Source organism: Corylus avellana, chromosome ca4 (genome assembly GCF_901000735.1).
Source record: "Corylus avellana chromosome ca4, CavTom2PMs-1.0".
NCBI lineage: Eukaryota > Viridiplantae > Streptophyta > Magnoliopsida > Fagales > Betulaceae > Corylus > Corylus avellana.
The window spans coordinates 26,519,139-26,539,154 of NC_081544.1; the positions used below are offsets into that span (position 1 = coordinate 26,519,139).

The following is a 20,016-nucleotide window of genomic DNA, read 5'->3' on the forward strand; positions in this document are numbered from 1 at the left end:
GAAAGAAAGAAATAGAGAACCAGATAGAAGCTGAAAATAAATAAATAAAGGGGAGCAAAATGAGAGAAAATGAAGAGAAGCCAAGAAGACTGAGAGGAGAGAGAAATGGAAAGAAGATGAGCAAAATGACATAATAAGAGAAAGAACAGAAAGAAAAATTTTGATTAGGATCACAGAGTGAGAGAGGAAAATTGATAAAAAGGGAGGACTAAAAGAATCTGAAAAAGAAAGAAATAGAGAGATAAAGAGAGAAGAGAGGAAACAGAGGAGCAAAACAAGAGAGCAGAGAAGGAAGATAAATTGAGAAGAGACCGAAGTTGGTTGAAAATTGTTAGAGAATATTAGGGGATTTAATTTCTTTGTAATCTCCTATAATCAGATTTGATGATAATAAATCAAATTACTTTGATTTGATTACCAAATTTATCTACCCTAATTTTCCTATAAATAAGAGTGTCATGTATTATAAAAGAAATCAAGCAATAAAAACATAATATAGCTCTTTTGGGCTTCATTTATAGATGTTGGTCGTTAACGGAACCACGTAAAATTTTTTGTGTTTATTTTATTATTTCACATTTAATATAATAAAAGGGAAAAAAGATGAGTAAAACGACGGAACGAGGGAAAGAAAGGATTTTTTTTTAATTTTATTAGCATCAAACAATAATAACATATTGCAATACGGAAGAAAAAAAAAAAAGTATGAAATTGAGGTTTGATGAATAAGAAGAGCAGAAAGTCAGCAACAAACATAGATTAAAGAAGCAACAAACCTTAAAACACCAATGATACTGAAACAGTAGAAAACCAAAAAGAGTTCTCCAAGAATTAAAGAAAAGCTAGAACACACTGCCGTCAATGACAAGCTCTAATAAATTGCATCAAACAAAGATCCCTCAGAAGTCAGAACTGAAATATTACTGAGATCCCAGAGCATATAACCAGGCAAATGATCCTTTATCTAAGCAATAATCAGTCTGGACAACCGCAGAATACATATGCATAACATAAATGCTTTATTGACATTGTGCATTTGCAATATGAATGCTACAACCACATAAATGCTGCTTCAACTCTATCATTAGTAATAAGAATGAAGACTAAATTAATGTTTTCCTTTAGAAATAATATGAAGGTCAATAATCAGTTTTATGCACATATACATATATCTAAGCAACAAATTTGGCAATTAGGGGATGCAGACCTGGTATGATGGAAATGATGCCATTTGATCTAATTGTTCCAAACCTTTTGTTAGCATACTGTGTATGTTATGGATGCAGCAAATTGAGTCTACTTTTCTTTGGCTTCGGCCTGTCTCCTTCGCAATTGACAACTGATCACCTTCATTAGTATATACATTTATGTGTTAGTAACAGATAGAAAAACCAACAGATAGAAAATGCAAACCAACAGAGATGGGGTCGAAACCCAAAAAGGAATTGGAAGTACCTCCTCCCTCCGGGATGTTGCAGTTGCAGAGGAACAATAGCTCTTGAGGCCATTTCCTTTTCTTGTTCTTGTTATTGTTCTTGGGCGTCATAGCCAAAAACTCCTCCAAAGCTCGACAACATCGATGACAGAAACACTTGCATACGCCACCTCGTCCACCCCAAATGCCACAATCTCTCTCTCTCTCTCTCTCTCACCCTCTGAGCTTTCTATTTATCTACAGAGTTTTGAATTTTAAAGAATGCCCAACGGTCTAATTCTTTATTGAAATCAGACCGTAGGATGGACACAAAATCCAACGGTTGGGTACCCTTCTTTTGTTTGGTAAGATTAGGAATTTTCTAGCCGTTGGTGGTATAATTGAGATTCTAATTACCCAGTTGATGTTGTTGATTGTCGGAAATCCTCTCTTGAGGTGGACTGGCCGATTGGATTTGATTTTTGAATTTTTAGGTCCTGAGCTATTCTGAAAGTGAATCCATTTGGGGCAAGTACTTGTTAAAAAAAAAGTATCCAAACTTTAGCTATATATAAATAGATATATAAAAATTAGGAGCAAATGGGAATTTGATTTCTCAACCCATGTTGGTGGTTGTTGGAAACCATCCCGTGCAGGTGGTATCTTTTGGTTTGGCTCCGACTTGTTTATATTATGGGCCGTTGTGAAGGTACCCAAACCCAAGCCGAATCCACTACATATACACGGACCACGCACTAAAAAATGCTATTGAATCCAAAATTCAATAATAATTAATTAATAAAAAATTCAATGATAATTTTTAGGTCAACGTCAAAAAATAAACACTTAGAGAGTATGAGAGTGAGAGTGAGAGTGAGATAAATAATCCCTTAATTTAAGGTGATCAAATCATCATTTATCATTAAAAAAAAAAAATCACATTCGAAGAGTCGATAATCTCATTCGAAAAAAAAAAACAAAAACAAACAAACATTACAAATTAAATGAATGCTTACAAAGAAATTTCTTAGAAAATATAAACAACTTTTTACACCCCCACTTGGAATGTGAAAAAAGAAAAAAAAAATGCACTCAGGAAAGAAACAGAAGCTGGGGGATGCTGAAACCATCATATCCCCATTAGAACGAAAGCACCACTAAACACACATTATGTTAACAGGAGCTAACAATTTTTCTGCCCAGCTATTTAGCCTGACTTAAAATAAATTAAAGAATGTGTCTGCCTTTATCTAGGAAGTTGCCTATTAATGGTGCAAAGTCACTGTCTTTTACGGCGAAGTCCTGGCTCGAACAAGAGGTGATTGAGGTATAGGAGAGTGAGGAGACCGCATGCTCTGTGCCATCATGATATCATCCACTCTTTTACTTTTAAGGCTGAGTCTAAGATTGCTGTTCCAATGCTTTCTCTTAATGGAATTTCTGACATCCTTATTTTTATGCACAAAGGTTTGGATTCTATTCAAAGCAACTTCCATGGTGCTGTCATCCATGTTAGCAAAGCAAACCCTGAACCACCCTGGCTCTGAGCAGTGAAAAGAAGAACCAGGAGAAACATTGAGCTTAACGTCCTTTATTATCACTTGCCACAGCTCCATCTCTGCTTCAAATGTCTTGTTTTTTAGCAGGTGACGCAAATCCATCCACACAAACAGGCCTGCATTGCTCTTCAAACAATCAATGCCTACTTGAGCAAGAGAGCGCGCAAGTGAAGAACTTATACCTACTTCCCAACCTTTCAGCACTCTCTGCTATAAATCTGTCGACAAAAGCATCATCCGACAGCATAGATGCAATCAGATGTTGTGTTTGTGAGGAAACCAGCCCGACATTTTACGACAACATTGTACTACAGCATCGTTGTATGAATAGACAATCCCAACTCTAAATCCAGGGAACCCCATGTCCTTTGAAAGACTATAAACAATGTGGATGAGATCAAGGTTGCACGCCATTTGTTAAATATATTGGATAATATATTAGAAGCGGAAGAAAGAGAGAGAAGAGAGAGAGAGCGAAAGCACACAATGGACTACATTGTATTGACTCTAATTATAATAATGAATACAGAGGCCTCTATTTATAGAGAGGCAAGTAACCTAATAGATTAAGGAAAGGTAAACCTAGTAGAATAAGGAAAGGTAAACCTAGTAGACTAATAATACCTAAAGAAGTAAATAACAAGTAATATTCTTAACAATCCCCCCTCAAACTCAATGTGTAAACTTGAGTTTGGATAAACGAAAAGGGAAAGAAAAAGGAATTCGCCGAAAAAGCTGCTTGTGTCGAAACAATTGCCGAAGTAACGCCATAAAAGTTGTTAGAGACCCGTGGATTCTGCCTGAATTTGAGCAATGCATTTAAGCTGGAGCTTGGTTCACTTGGTTATAATTTGACTTGAAAACCATATACTAGTAATGAAGTAGCACACCTGGTCGGCTGAGAAAAGTAGGTTCAGTTAAAAGGGGCTTGTTTGGCCCGTAACCCTTGGACTGTCTCGCCTGATCGGCTGAGCTAAAGTCTGACCCAAAAATTCTAGCTAGTAGACCGTCTTGCCTGGTCGGCTGAGATAAGTAGGGCCGGTTAAAAGGGGCTTGTTTGGCCCGTAACCCTTGGATCGTCTCGCCTGATTGGCTGAGCTAAAGTCTGACCCAAAAATTCTAGCTAGTAGACCGTCTCGCCTAGTCGGCTGAGATAAGCAGGGCCGGTTGAAGAGGTTAATCATGCCTGAAACCCTTGGACTGTCTCGCCTTGTCGGCTGAGATAAAGTCTAATTCATCTAACTAGTAGATCATCTCGCCTGGTCGGCTGAGATAAGCAGGGCCGGTTGAAGAGGCTAATCATGCCTGAAACCCTTGGACCGTCTCGCCTTGTCGGCTGAACTAAGTAAGGAGAAAAATGGCCGGTTGAAGAGGCTATTCAGTGACCGGTGATGGCGGCATTTGACAAGGCATAAGTGGGCCGGTTGAAAGAGGCTTCTTTGGCCCGAAAACCCATGGACCTAAGGAAAGATTGGTCTGACCCGAGAGTGCCATCCGCAAGAAGAATGAACCGGATTGAATTGCGCCAAAGAACATGCTATAAAACCGAATTGAACAAGCATAAACCAACTTGAACCGCATAAAACAAACGCCTAAATTTGAAGAAGAATCTTGTTTTCTGCCATATAGAGATGCCAAAAGTAAAAATAGACCACAAATTTGAAATCATGATGAAAAATTGAGTAGGAAACACCTGGTCAACTTTTTCAGTGGTCAAAGTCAAAGTCAACGGTCAACGATTGAAAAGTCAACGCTGACGTGGTAAGGTTTGACTTGATACTGCTGACGTGGCACACAGGCTGACGTGGCACTGATGACGTGGCAATTAGGGCTGACGTGGCAATTATGGCTGACGTGGCAATTAGGGGTGACGTGGCAATCAGGGCTGACGTGTCTATGATGACGTGGCAAGGATGGCGTGGCAATTAGGGCTGACGTGGCAAGAATGGCGTGGCACGTGTGTGCGGTGGCGCGTGTGGTACACGCGCGAACGGAGGAGTCTTGTACTGGCGCGTGGATCTGACGCGCGGACCTTCTGGGGGCGCGTGACGGCGCGTGAAGGGTGGTATGGAGGATCTGAGGCCTGTTCTGGAATCCTGGGGAGCAGATCTATCGATCGATGGCCTGAGGGAAGCAATCGGACCACCGTGGCGGCCGGTGGCTGGACGGCAGAGGCGGAATTGCCGAACCTTTGGGCGGCGCGTGAGGGCGCGTGTGGGCTCCGATATGGCTGTGTGCGGCGGCTCTGGGACGGTTATCTTCCGGGCTTTCAAGCGGTATAGTGATACGCTGAAAACCTCGAGGAGAAGATAGAGAACCGTGAGGATCAGAGAGAAGGATTCGCCGGATAACACTGGCGGCGCCGGAAAACGTCAAAGACGTTTATTGGAGGCCACAGTAAGGTGGCTCTGATACCATGTTAAATATATTGGATAATATATTAGAAGCGGAAGAAAGAGAGAGAAGAGAGAGAGAGCGAAAGCACACAATGGACTACATTGTATTGACTCTAATTATAATAATGAATACAGAGGCCTCTATTTATAGAGAGGCAAGTAACCTAATAGATTAAGGAAAGGTAAACCTAGTAGAATAAGGAAAGGTAAACCTAGTAGAATAAGAAAAGGTAAACCTAGTAGACTAATAATACCTAAAGAAGTAAATAACAAGTAATATTCTTAACACTTTTCTTCCTCTAGAATCTCAGATATGCTTACGAAACCAGGCTGGCTGAAGACAGTTGCAGCATATATTTCATCACAGATCAAGTGGATGCTCTTCTCATTGATGAAGCTTACAAGTTTTATTAGAGTCTGTCTGTCTAATATAGTGCCAAGAGGGTTTGATGAATTGGTAATCAGCAAACCTTTTACTCTGATGTTTTCCATTTCAGCTCTCTCATAGGCAGCTTCCAAAGCTTCTCTTGTCACCTTGAAATTGTTAGAGCTTTCACAGACTACTGGAAGGAGTTGTACTCCTGTTCTCCATCTCAAATCCCGATCAAAACTGCAATAAAAAAGCCAAATTGTTTTAGCATTTCTCCTGCATATATAGAGATTAATTATATGTTTTGTATGTTTCTAGAGGTCTTGCATATATCTATGTAAAAATTTGGAACCATATTAAATACAAATACTTTTCTTTGTCATTGACTAATCCAAATTATTGACCGTTTAACCATCAGTGCGTAATTGCTTTTCTCATTGTTTTGACTGTTACAGGCATTTTGAAAAGAAAATTCTTTACCCTTTGACTCAAGTGGTGCTGTCAGTCAACTACAATTTTTTTTTTTTTCTGGATCTTTGACTAATGCTAATTGGCTCAAAATTGAGAACAAGGGGCTTTTCTTCGAGGAAGATGGGGCTGATCATTTTCCTCTAGTATCTTCCAATTTTTTGTCAAAAATTGGTTTGGAGGTTTGTATGAGAGTAAAACCTTTAGTAAACCCTTTTAGTTGAGGACCACTGCAAATTGGATGTGATCATGCCCCCACCAATCATTCAACTAGTTGGATCCGGATCCCCACTAATTTATTATTTAAATTAATTCGAACAATACATATGAGAGTCGTTATTAAACTCATTTGTCCAAATAGAAGTACAGACAGCCTAAAACTTGTCCAGTTATTCATATTTATTGTTTAAATTACTAATAAACGAGAGAATAAAACTGTCGGAAATCTAAAACTGTCGAATTATCTTAAAAAGTTCTTAAATGGTGGTCTTTTGGCTTTATTGTTTCAAGCTTTTCCGGCATTGTAAAAAGTTCATATAGGTTATTGGGAGTACGTATTTTTTAGAAACTTTTATCAATTTTAGTTCACTGGAAGATGTAAATTAGGGTTTTCTCTTTATCAGTTAGCATTTATAACATCAATCTTACAAGAGATTCTACCCTCTTTAGTTTCCCTTATAGTCAGTAGCCTGCCTACCCCATGAATTTGTAAAAGGTGATTGTGTTAAATGAGTTAAAATGTGTTAAAATGTGTTCAGTTTGAGACTGGATGTTTTCTTTTTTGCTGGATTTTAGTTTCCTCTTGTAACAGGCAGAAGCTTATGAGTTCTCTTTGTTATGTTGCTAGAGTAATGACCTTTTTGCTCTGTTCTTGGATGAAACAATGGCATACTCCTGTGCTGTATTAAAGGTCAGGATCAAAACCATTCGATGATTTATGATCAAGCAAGCATAATTTTCTTCCACGTATTCCATTTCTTTAACTTATATTTATTTATGTGTTAAAACATTTCATAGAAGGAAGATGAAGACTTAAAGGTTGCACAACTGAGAAAGATCTCTCTTCTGATTGAAAAGGTACGACTCGTTCAATTGGAGTCATCAAAATTTGAAAATGTTCTTGGTGTAATGTAAGAGTTGTACAATTCATTTCTCTTCGATTAATTCAGGCAAGAATTGATAAAAATCATGAAGTTCTTGAGATTGGGTGTGGTTGGGGAAGCTTAGCTATTGAAGTTGTCAAACGAACTGGATGCAAGTACACTGGCATCACTCTGTCTGAGGAGCAATTGAAATTTGCGGAAATGAATGTGAAAGAAGCTGGCCTTCAGGTATTGACATATTGAAATTAGAGAATGAGAGTTTGACATGTGTTAAGCCATATGTTTTCTATTATGCAGGGTTCCTAGAGAATGAGAGTTTCACTCTCTGGTTCTTCTCTTGTCATAGAATATCTGATTGAATCTGGCATCTCTTATCATACACTTTTCTTCACAAGTCATTTTGAATTTAATTTTAATCGACTCTATTACCAGGACCGCATTAAATTTCTTCTTTGCGACTACCGCCAATTGCTTAATACCCTCAAATATGACACAATCATATCTTGGTAAGTTCCTTTGACACTGAATTCATATCTGACATAACTTCCTCAGCAAAGAACATGATCTTGGATAGCATTTTTTCAGTGAGATGCTAGAAGCTGTTGGCCATGAATTCATGGAAGCATTTTTTGCTTGCTGTGAATCGGTATTAGCAGAAGATGGGCTTCTTGTTCTGCAGGTAATGATAGGATGGAAAGAAAAGAGCTTGTGTCCTCTCTCATTCCCCTGTTTGATTATATTTTCATGATTACAGAATGCCTTGTTGGTCTCTATATCTCTTTTACGAGTTTAATTTAAATACATTGCTAACCATTATAGGTTGTTGGTCTTGTTTTAGTTCATATCAATACCAGATGAACGTTATGATGAGTACAGGCAGATTTCATATAGGAATATATATTTCCTGGTGGATGCCTTCCTTCATTAAGTAGAGTAACATCAGCCATGGCTGCTGCATCCAGACTCTGGTACAAGTTTATTTTGTAGAGTTATTTTTTGTTTAATATTTATTTCTCTGCATAATTAACAGAAATTTGGTAACTGCAGTGTGGAGGACCTAGAGAACATAGGGATTCATTACTACCAAACACTCAGATACTGGAGAAAGAATTTTCTTGAGAAGCAGGGGTAAGTGGTCTAAACTCTGTAGAAAAAGAAAATTGTTCTAGCATCTGAAGTCCTTGTAGTTTTGAGTTTTTGGACCTTGCTATTCATGTCCGACCAAAAGAAAAGAGTTTTTGGAACATATATTTTCACATTTTAACTTCCATTACTAGGAAGATCACATGTTTGCTGCATTGGAGTGGCTAAAACTGATGAAAGGGATAAGATTGTCACTGGACTCTGGTTTAAGTGTAGCAAGTTGGCATATTTATTTTATTTCATGTTGTTCTTTAAGCCATTATGCTGGAAATCTATTATTATGTTCAATGATATTACATGAAGACTATAAACAAGTTTTGTATTTTGATATTGTGGCATTAATTTTTGTGTTTTCAGCAAAATCCTCACTCTCGGGTTTAGTGAAAAATTCATTCGGAGGGAATATTACTTTGATTATTGTGCGGCTGGTTTTAAGACGCATACACTTGGAAATTATCAGGTATATATACTTGATGAACAACTGCTATTTGCCATGTCCCTTGTTAAATACTTTAGAAAGTATTGAATAATCTGTTAAGAACATCAACTTGTGTAAAATACTAAGAACCACTATTGCTTTGTTTCCATGGGAGATGAAATCATACTTCATAATTCACATTTTTATTTTGCTCGGTGAAACTAGATGCAGTATATATGAAAGGAATAAGCAAAATATTCCCAGATATAAGATCATTGTTTTGCTTCAGATCATGGAGATAACAAAGAGAAGGGTATATTCTGCATAGTGTTTATAACAATGAGAAGGGTATATTTTACATAGTTTTTACTAGTATAGAAATGAGTGTTTATAGAAACCTTGATTAGAAACAATTTAATGTAAAATGTTGATTTTTGGTTCTTAAATTTGGATTAGATACGTTTTTTTTTTTTTTTTTGTCCTTCATATTGAAAAAGTTTTAATTTTGTCCTTGAAAATTTAAATATAGCAATGTCATCCTGCCATCCATCATCCATGAATTAAAGTGTACATGTAACTCATGGATTGAAGTCTTGTGTGTGCAATGTCATCCGCCAACTCTTACCTCCACCATGACCACTGTAGCTCCATTGTCATTGCTAGATCGCCACTACTAATCTACCACCACCACCGAGAGAGAGAGAGAGAGAGAGAGAGCTTTTGGTGGTGGTGGTATAATGGGGGTGTGGTGGTGATGGTTGTGGTGATGTTGGAACTACAGTGGTCGTGGTGGAGGTAGGGTTCGACGTTGAAAAGAGAGAATTTCAGTTTTTGATATGCATTGATAAAGTGATAGATTTTGGGTTTTAGATTAGAGTTATTGCAAGGAATCTCAATCCGTAACTCATAAAGGGTTTTAATGAGACACAATTATAACCTCATTTACATGCATGGCAGATAAATAGGAGGATGACATTGCTATGTTTAAAAAATTTCAGGGAGGAAATTAGGAACTTTATATATTTCAAAGACAAAAACCAAATTTGGGCCAAATTTTAGGTTCTAAAATTCTTTTCAGCCTACTTAAATAATGATAATGCTTGCAATTGGTAATCATATTCTCTTATAATTAAGCCCATATCTCCTTCACTGAACGAAGCTGTTTGAGACTTCTCTCACTTGTCATAATAGTTTATTTATTGCATACTGTTTGGAGCTGTACTTTGAAATATTGTGGTTTTCCCTTTATGTAGGTTGTATTATCACGTCCTGGCAATGCTGCTGCGTTTGATAATCCATATCAAACTTTGCCTTCAGCATGTTGATTATGTTCTCAAAGGAGAGACACAATCTTCATATTCCTGCCTGGACAAACTATGGTTGATTCTTTCTTTTTTGGTGGTCATTATTGACATTATATTGCTTTCATTTGTTGTGCGTACGAGGGCAGACCAGAAAAGAGTTGCATTCTTTGCTGATTCAGAATCGTAACTTGATCATGGAACTAATAAATCTTATGGTCTGAGCTTTAACAGTTTAACACAAAGATTCCGTTGCTTATTCCACTACAAAACATCTTTATGCTAGGAACGCTCTGGGATGGGGTCGATCGTTTTAACAAAAGCGACTCTACCATGGGTCATTTTAATAGTAAAACGACCCACCTCAGAAGGAGGGGTCGTTTGAACAGTACTGTTCAAACGACCCCTCCTTCTGAGAGGGGTCGTTCTAATAGTAAATTCATACAATGATTATCTACCGATGAAACCGGCTCACGAGTTTATGATCTTTAAAAAGAAAATATTAGTCAGATTGTATAGAAGTTGTACAATTGATGAAAGTGTCCTAGCCGGTCAGTTCTTTCGGGTTAAGGTTAATTAGTTTGCATGTTTTTCAAAGTAAAGAGTCTTATGGCTCTAGTGAAGTTGGCATCATTTTGTATATCCGCCAAATAAATATAAGATCCTCTACAAATAAATAGGTGATTATCTCCAAATTTGATAATACAGATAACCAACTTCAGCTTGTTTTGGGTTTACCACATGGTTTAATGGATGCTAAATTGGGTGTATTTAAAAGAAATGATAGAATTCATTCCTTTTCAACTATCTTTTAACTATCCTCATATAGTAAACGGATAAATTCATCATTGAATTTGTATGAAATTCATATGAGTTCACAAATCTAATGGTTGATCTATTGAATTTGTAAAAAAAGATGGTTGTATAATTTAATATTGCATCAATCACTTGCGATAGCGAGTTGCATTTTGTAATCTTGTTGGGCCAGTAGTTGACTTAAATAAGCAAAAATAAAAAATAAAAATCACTATTGCCAACTTTGGATGTGCATGAATAACTTAATAATAAGATAAGAAAATAACTTAATAATTTTCTGTGGTGAATATTTTATAAGAACAGTGTGTATATATATATATATATATATATATATATATATATATAGCCGAAAGGGTTAAAATTGTTTTCATATATGTGTTTTCATATATGTTGAAGATCCAAGAGCATAAATTTAGAACAAAAACTTTGAAAAGCAAAACTGTCGAGGAGAGAAACACAAGGAGAGTCAAATAAGAGTAAGTTAATATATATATTTGGACACCACTTACAACCTAAAAGCTTAAGTCAATGAGTTTGTGTCTATTTAAGTATATTAACTACTATTTTCTTTTAATTCTTTTTCAATGTGTGATACAAACTTCACAAATGCATGCACAACAAAAACTATGATCGGGTTAGTGTGTGTTTTTTGTAGTCTTCTTTTGGAATCCCAATAAAATATTTCGAAAAACTACACATGAAATGGACAATCTACCCTTTCGGGTTCGCAGGCTTTCCAAAAATGGTTCGATCTCTTATGACTTGAGAGTGAAGTAAGATATAAAAAGTAAGTAGGTGAAGTAAATGAGAGAATAAAAGGATATATGTGTGGCTGGCTGCATAAGCTCATTTGATATGGCATAATGCATTAGAAAAAAAAATAATAGTTTGGTTGGAACTTTCTCTAATTTTTTAGTTTATAAAATAGTCATCTAGTCTTTATAGGAACTTTCTCTAATTTAATTTAGTTTATAAAAACAAGGTGCTCCTTCATCATGCGCAGCATCCAAGGTTATGAGGAGTGGTGATGGGGTTGTGTTTTTTCCCCTTACTTTCCAGCAATGAACACCAAAAGTTTGCTAACGTGTACAAGGTATTTGGTGCCAGCAATGTCAGCAAAATGTTACAGGTTCCTATTATTTCATACCAAAAACTTTGTTTCAAGATGCTATTAGAATTAATCTTCTATCAGGAGACTTAAGGTGGCCCACATGCATGTCACATATATTATATGTATATAGTATATTATATATAGTTTTTATTAAACAAAAAACTTTGGGTAATTAAAGTATAGTTAACTACTAAAGGTGAAAAGGTGTTTTATTTTTACCAAGTGTTGTCTCCCTTGATGGAAGGAAGCAACGTAAGATAAATGAATAGAGGTCTTGGCCTATATAAAAGACAAGCATGTGATATCCATTGATCACATCTTTAACGTGAAAAACATACAGGCCAAAAATTCTTATTTATCACTCTCCAACAAAGTGAGGGTTCTAGGATTGCGAATTGAAGGTTATGGGATTGTGAATTCAGCAAACATTCAACAAGTATTCAATTCAGGTACTTGAACAACAATGGCCATAAGTTAATATTTCTTTTATATTTATATAAGAGAAATGCTTGGTTTCATTAAAAAGTTCATCTTTTAGCCATTTTAATCCTAGGTGGCATGACCCATTTTCATTTTTTATTGTGGCATGGCCCTTTAAAATCTATTAATTTTAAAATGGGTCATGCCACCTAGGATTAAATGGCCAAAAGATGGATTTTTTAATGAAGCCAAGCATTTCTCTTTATATAATTTTCTCCCAAATTCTTACCGATGCCAAATCATATATATATAAGCCGAAATCCCTCCCAGAAGTGCCTTAAAATTGCGACATGTGGCGTGAATCCATTTTTTTTAAAGGCAAAACTGGTTTTTTAAGAGTGAATCGATTTTTTCTTAAAAAACCGGTTCATTAATTGTGTTAATTATATTTCAAGAGTTTTCCATATATAAATTATTCAATAAATTAAGTATTATTAATGTCCGAGTCAAATAAGGAAACAAATAATATAAATTAAATTATTATGTATTAATACGTTTAGTCAATTTAATATGTAAATTAATATGTTTAGGATTCTAAAACAAAAAAGAAAAAAGGGTAACCCTTCAAGTCCAAAAATGATTTTTGGAGTTAAAATAAGAATTAGGGCTCGTTTGGTATGCGGAATAGGCCCCTGGAATGGATTGGCTATTCCTATGGAATAGTCATTCTTTTATTTGGTAAGGGTCTATTCCTAGGAATAATTATTCATGTGGAAATCATTAATCCCCTACACACAAGAATAGCTATTCCTCTAAAAAAAATGAGAGGAATAACTATTCCAGAGGAAAATGACTAAGTATTTCAAAAAAAAAAAAAAAACCATTTTTTTTTTCTATATTTTCTCTCCAACTTAAAAAAAAAAAAAAAAAAAAAAAAAAACCTTGTGGGTGGCCTAGTTCATGGGGTGGTTGGCCACCCACAAGGTTTTTCTTTTTTATTTTGTTTCTTTTAGTTTTGAAAAAATTAGAAATTATATGGGCTTTTTAGTAATTTAGATTCAATTCCAATTATGAAATATGTTTGTTACCAAACTAAAAAATTGGAATAATTATTCAATTCCAACCTCTTATATTCCTAGCAATACTTATTCATTTTCCTATTGGAATGCATATTCCGCAAATCAAACGAGGCCTTAAATTACTAGAGTTGCCGGCCATGACTTCAAGGCGACTTCATTATTGAGATGAAGAAAGGGAAGAAAAATATGGGATCTTAGATCTAGGAATTTAAGTGAGAGATGGTTTTCATATTTTTATTTTTTGTCTATTTCGGTATAAGAGATGGTCAAATTTGCTATGAATTTGTAAGATCACATATGAATTTTAAATATTTTAATGATAGATTAGCACAAAAATAAACAAGAAATAAGTGAAAAATAAATGTATAACACTTCTTATAATGGAACATGATAGATGCCAATATCACATACGTCAAGAGGACATGATTCCATACAATTTGTTCTTTTAAAAAAAATATAAATTTTGAAATTACTTCAAAGAAAGTGGCATGAAAAATGCTATCATTAGTTAAAATCTACAATATATATCATGATCGGGGAGGGAGACAAAAATAATTAGCGTTGTAGACCTTCTTGTATTGTCATTGGAGTTATGATTAGGGGTGGGCAAAACCCGACCCACAAAACCCGACCCACACATCTCACCCGGATTTTCTCATAAAAAAGCGGATTCGTGTTATATATTAAGATATTCAAGCAGGTCGGGGCGGGTTGTGAATATAAGTTTTCTAATTTACCGGATACTCGCCCCAACCCGCCCCGCAATTTTATCCTAAGCCTAACTAAACCTTAATACCCATCATATTCTCCTGCACCGCTTCCTTTTTTTCCTTCTTTTTTCTTTCTCTTTCTATTGCGCGCTTCCTTTCGAGTAGAAGAGACCACAATTGAATCCAATTAGGGTTGGAAACAAACCACAAACAAGCTTTTGAATAATAATTCTTTGGGTAAACTTCAATTTGGCTCCCTGAACTTTCAGCCAATTTGACAAAGCCCCCCTCAACTTTCAAATATCTCACTTTGGACTCTTAAACTTTCAATTTCTATCATTATAGACCCCTCTGTTAGTTTCAAACGTTAAAATCAAACGGTTTTCTGTTTATGCCCATTATACCCTCACATTAAAACTACACCGTTTTGGGCCTCAAACTTCAGCACCCACCCAGCCCAAAACGACACCGTTTTGGGCATTAAATTTTTTTTTTTTTTAAAGAAAAAAACGTAAATATTAAAAAAAATAAAAATAAAAGAAAAGAAAATTTGGGGTGGCCGGACCACCCCATTTTTGGCCAAGGGGGGTGGTTGGAGCCACCCTCATGGCCTGTCAATGAATCAAACCATTAATGGGGAAGTGGTCATAACGAAAAGTAAAAAAAAAAAAGTGAATGGCTTTGGGACTTTTGGGGGTGGTCCTAGCCCAAACCCATCCCAAAACCCTTTATTTTTTGGCCTTTTGGGGTGGCCAGACCACCCCCTTGACCAAAAATGGGGTGGTCCAGCAAAACAACACCGTTTTAAGTTGGGGTGTTTTTTTTTTTAAAAAAAAAAAAAAATTAATATTTTTAATATTTTGCATTTTCTTTCTCTTTTTTCTTTTTTAAAAAAGAAAAAGAAAAATATATATATATATAATTGTAATTCCCAAAGCAATGTCGTTTTGGGCTAGGGGTGGGTGCTGTAGTTTTGGGCGTTTTCGAAATTTCAAGTGGACTGAGTGGGGGTATAATGGGCACAAAAGTCAAACAGTTTGAGTTTAACGTTAAAAACTAACAGAGTTGTCCAAAGTGAGAGCAAATCAAAGTTTAGGGGTCCAAAATGAGATATTTGAAAGTTGAAGGGGGCTTTGTCAAATTGGTTAGAAGTTCAGGAGGTCAAACTGAAGTTTCCCCTAATTCTTTCTTGAAAATAAACTAAGCTACTATCCCATATTTATATCCTAAATGATTTTTGGAGTTAAAATAAGACTTAGGGCTCATTTGGTTTGCGGAATAAACCCCTAAAATAGAATGGCTATTTTTATGGAATAGTCATTATTTTATTTGGTAAGAGTCTATTCCTAGAAATAGTTATTCTCATGGACATCATTAATCCCTTATACACCAGAATAACTATTCCTCCAAAAAAAATTGATAGGAATAGGTATTCCTGAGGGAAATGACTAAGTTTTCAAAAAAAAAAAAAAAAAAACCATTTAAAAAATAAATAAAAAAATAAAAAATAAAAACCTTTTGGTGGTGGCCAGCCACCCATAAGGTTTTTCTTTTTTATTTTATTTTTTTTAATTTTGGAAAAATTAGAAATTATATTGGCTTTTTTGTAATTTTGGTTCAATTCCAATTATGAAATATATTTGCTACCAAACTAAAGAATTTGAATAATTATTCCATTCCAACATCTTCTATTCCCAACAATACTTATTCATTTTCCTATTGGAATGCATATTCCACAAACCAAACGAGGCCTTAAATTACTAGAGTTGCCGGCCGTGACTTCGAGGCAACTTAATTATTGAGACGAAGAAAGGGAAGAAAAACATAGGATCTTAGATCTAGGAATTTAAGTGAGAGATGGTTTTCAAATTTTTATTTTTTGTCTATTTCCGTATAAGAGATGATCAAATTTGCTATGAAATTTGTAAGATCACATATGAATTTTAAAGATTTTATGATAAACTAGCACAAAAATAAACAATAAATAAGTGAAAAATAAATGTATAACACTTCTTGGAATGGAACATGATAGATGCCAATATCACATACATCAAGAGGACATGATTCCTTACAATTTTTTTTAAAAAAATATATATATAAATTTTAAAATTACTTCAATGAAAGTGGCATGACAAATGCTATCAATAAAAAATGTGACATTTTAAAATCTACAATATATATCGTGATCGGGGAGGGAGACAAAAATAATTAGCGTGGTAGACCTTCTTGTATTGTCATTGGAGTTATGACTAGGGGTGTGCAAAACCAGCAAGACCCGTCCCGCTCGGATTTTCTCATAAAAAGGCGGATTCGTGTTATATATTAAGATATTCGGGGAGGTCGGGTCGGGTTGTGAATATAAGTTTTCTAATTTACCGGATACTCGCACCGACCCGCAATTTTATCCTAACTCTAACTAAACCCTAATACCCATCATATTCTCCTGCACCGCTTCCTTTTTTTCCTTCTTTTTTCTTTCTCTTTCTCTTTCTGCTGCTCTCTTCCTTTCAAGTAGGATAGATCACAATTAAATCCAATTAGGGTTGGAAACAAACCACAAAGAAGCTTTTGCTTAATACACCACAAAAAAAACAAGGTTTAGTGACATGGTTATTTGGGGCATTTTTGGCTAAAAAAATGTCCCTATTGATTTCGCAACGCTTGATTAGGGGCACTTGGGACATGTCGGTTTTTATGGCGACTAGAATTTAAGATTGAGACGTTTTTTTACAAAAAAACACCTCGAAAATGGAACGTTTGGAACAAAGCACCCCCTTTTTAAAAGGGGGCGCTTAGTTGTGAAAAACGCCCCCTTTTTTAAATGGGGGCGCTTCGTAGGCAAGCGCCCCCTTTTTTAAATGGGGCCACTTCCTAGGCAAGCGCCCCCGTTTTTAAATGGGGGCACTTCCTAAGCAAGCGCCGCCATTTAAAAAAGGGGGCACTTCCTAATCAAGCGCCCCATTTTTAGAATAAGGGTGCTTCCTAGGCAAGTGCCCCCTTTTTAAAATAAGGGTGCTTCCTAGGCAAGCATCCCATTTTTTAAAAGGGGTCGCTTGCCTAGGAAGCGACTCCTTTTTAAATGGGGGCGCTTGCCTAAAAAAGGGGGCGCTTACCTAGGAAGCACCCTCATTCTAAAAAGGGGGCGCTTTGGTGGGCAAGCATCCCCTTTCATAAATGGGGGCGCTTGCCTAAAAAAAGGGGCGCTTACCTAGGAAGCACCCTCATTCTAAAAAGGGGGCGCTCAGGTGGGCAAGCATCCCCTTTCATAAATGGGGGCGCTTGCCTAAAAAAGGGGGCGCTTACCTAGGAAGCACCCTCATTCTAAAAAGGGGGCGCTCAGGTGGGCAAGCGCCCCCTTTCATAAATGGGGGCGCTTGCCTAAAAAAGGGAGCGCTTACCTAGGAAGCACCCTCATTCTAAAAAGGGGGCGCTCAGGTGAGCAAGCGCCCCCTTTCATAAATGGGGGTGCTTGCCTAAAAAAGGGGGCGCTTACCTAAGAAGCACCCTCATTCTAAAAAGGGGGCGCTCAGGTGGGCAAGCGCCCCCTTTCATAAATGGGGGCGCTTGCCTAAAAAAGGGGGAGCTTACCTAAGAAGCACCCTCATTCTAAAAAGGGGGTGCTCAGGTGGGCAAGCGCCCCCTTTCATAAATGGGGGCACTTGCCTAAAAAAGGGGGCGCTTACCTAGGAAGCGCCCTCATTCTAAAAAGGGGGCGCTCAGGTGGGCAAGCGTCCCCTTTCATAAATGGGGGCGCTTGCGTGTAAAGGGCCCCTATTTCTATATGGAAGCACTTCTACACTGCGAAGCGCCTCCAATAATTAATATTTAAAGAAAATATTTTTCCCATGCAATCCATATATATTTTTTATTTTCTTCTGATATACAATATGCAATACAATATTGTATTGCGTATTTTCTCCATAAATATTGGATTAATCCATAAATATTTTCTCCATTCATCAATCTCATACAATCTTATACATATATATCTCACAATACATATCTAATCCATATATACAATCTCATATCTCATAAGACAATTAAATCCAAAATGATGATATCATAAACACAAAGTGTACGTACCACATCTTAAAGAGTTAACAAAAATTATACCATACATATGAAATAAAATATCCAAAACGATATCATAAACACAAAGTGTACCACCTATTAAAAGAGTTCACAAAAATTGTTTATTACATATGAAATAAAATATATCAACGAGTTCGCTTAGCATTTGGTGTCAAATACGTACTCAACCTAACAGGTCAAGTATACGTACGTCACTTAACGATTACCTGCAAATGATAAAACCAAAAAAAATATATATATTAAATTACAAACTTATATCTAACTATTTTGAAAGTTCAAACCTATATATAATTAGATTATATTACAATTGACTAAGATATGAAGATCTACACATACTTTGTGATGATCCACAATGGTCGCCTTCTGCATCAGCTGCATCCTCATCTTCATTTGTTAATTCATTCTCACCTATATATAAATAGATGCAAATGTATATTATGCAATCATATATATGTTCTTAAGTCAACAGTAATAAATTGTGTTTGAGCAGCTAGTTCCCCTATAAAAGGATAAAAGATAAAAGAAGAACAGCATAAAATAATTTTTATTGTGTTTAAATTATATAAGCCAACATTAAAGGATAAAAGATAAAGGATGAAAGATAAGCCAACATTAGAATTTCAAATTTTATGTTGTTCTTCCTTTATCTTTTATCATTTATACAGCAATAAAATAATTTTTATTGTGTTTAAGTTATATAAGCCAACATTAAAGGATAAAAGATAAGGATAAAATATAAGCCAACATTAGAATTTCAAATTTTATGTTGTTCTTCCTTTCTCTTTTATCATTTATTGTGTTTAAGTTATTTTTATATAACTTAATGTTTGAGCAGCTAATTCTCCTATATAACTAAAAATAATTTTGATGCGTCTGCTATCCAGGCGCCCTTAATTAAGTGCGCCTGGATAGCAAGCGCCATTAATTAGGGGTGCTTGCCAACTAGGCGCCCTTAATTAACGATGCCTGGCTGGCAAGCGCTACCCTAATTAAGGTATATTCCGGACTCCAGAAGATCATCATGTTTCTTCCACAATGGTATATATACAACTTTTCCAAAGAACTTACATAAAGGCAATTAAAATTCAAAAAAATGGCACCAATCTCGACGAGTAATTTTGGATAGTAAAGTGGACTATTCTGGCACTACCAATAAAGAGGAAAAACAAAGGAACATGATAATAAAGGATAAGGAAAAACAATAAATTTTTTTTTTAAAAAAAAAGAAAAGAGGTATTCCGATCCACTTAATTCTGCAATAATAATTCAATACTAAATGTTAATATGAACGAATTGCACAGTGAAATCAAAACTAAATTAAATTTGAAAGAACACTCCAGGACAACCACGGAGATTCTTCAAAATTGTGATTGTTGCATTCAACAAACCAACTACACCCTAAAAGTAGAGAAAACTTCGTTGAATTTAAAATTCCTAATTCTCATAAAAATCATAATACATAAAAAATCTGACTATTAGAATCCCAAATCGACAACTTAAAGAGACAGCAGATACAAAGAAAAATAGAGACAGAGACAGAGAGAGACTCACTAGTACAGGAACATAGAGAGAGGCAGGCCGGTTTCGACTGGAGAAGATGGCCGGTGGGTTGGCCA

At 35.8% G+C, this 20,016-nt stretch overlaps 1 protein-coding gene, 1 long non-coding RNA gene and 1 pseudogene across 2 annotated transcripts; 1 reads left to right on the plus strand and 2 right to left on the minus strand.

Annotated features, from left to right (window-relative positions):
* Nucleotides 1-2,703: 2,703 nt before the first annotated feature.
* Nucleotides 2,704-6,154, minus strand: LOC132178308 (1-aminocyclopropane-1-carboxylate synthase-like; annotated as a pseudogene).
* A 936-nt stretch (nt 6,155-7,090) lies between these two features.
* On the plus strand, nt 7,091-10,289 carry LOC132178309 (uncharacterized). The gene is given in 10 exon segments (XM_059590756.1): nt 7,091-7,117; nt 7,225-7,284; nt 7,377-7,538; nt 7,743-7,816; nt 7,896-7,989; nt 8,149-8,185; nt 8,188-8,278; nt 8,358-8,438; nt 8,811-8,913; nt 10,125-10,289. Coding segments are annotated over 10 exon segments (801 nt in total). The 3' UTR covers nt 10,197-10,289.
* An 8,206-nt stretch (nt 10,290-18,495) lies between these two features.
* On the minus strand, nt 18,496-20,015 carry LOC132177109 (uncharacterized). Its single transcript, XR_009439738.1, has 3 exons — nt 19,952-20,015; nt 18,737-18,808; nt 18,496-18,606 (listed from the first exon to the last, which is right to left on the minus strand). It is a non-coding gene; the product is annotated as an uncharacterized LOC132177109 (long non-coding RNA).
* Nucleotide 20,016: the final 1 nt, after the last annotated feature.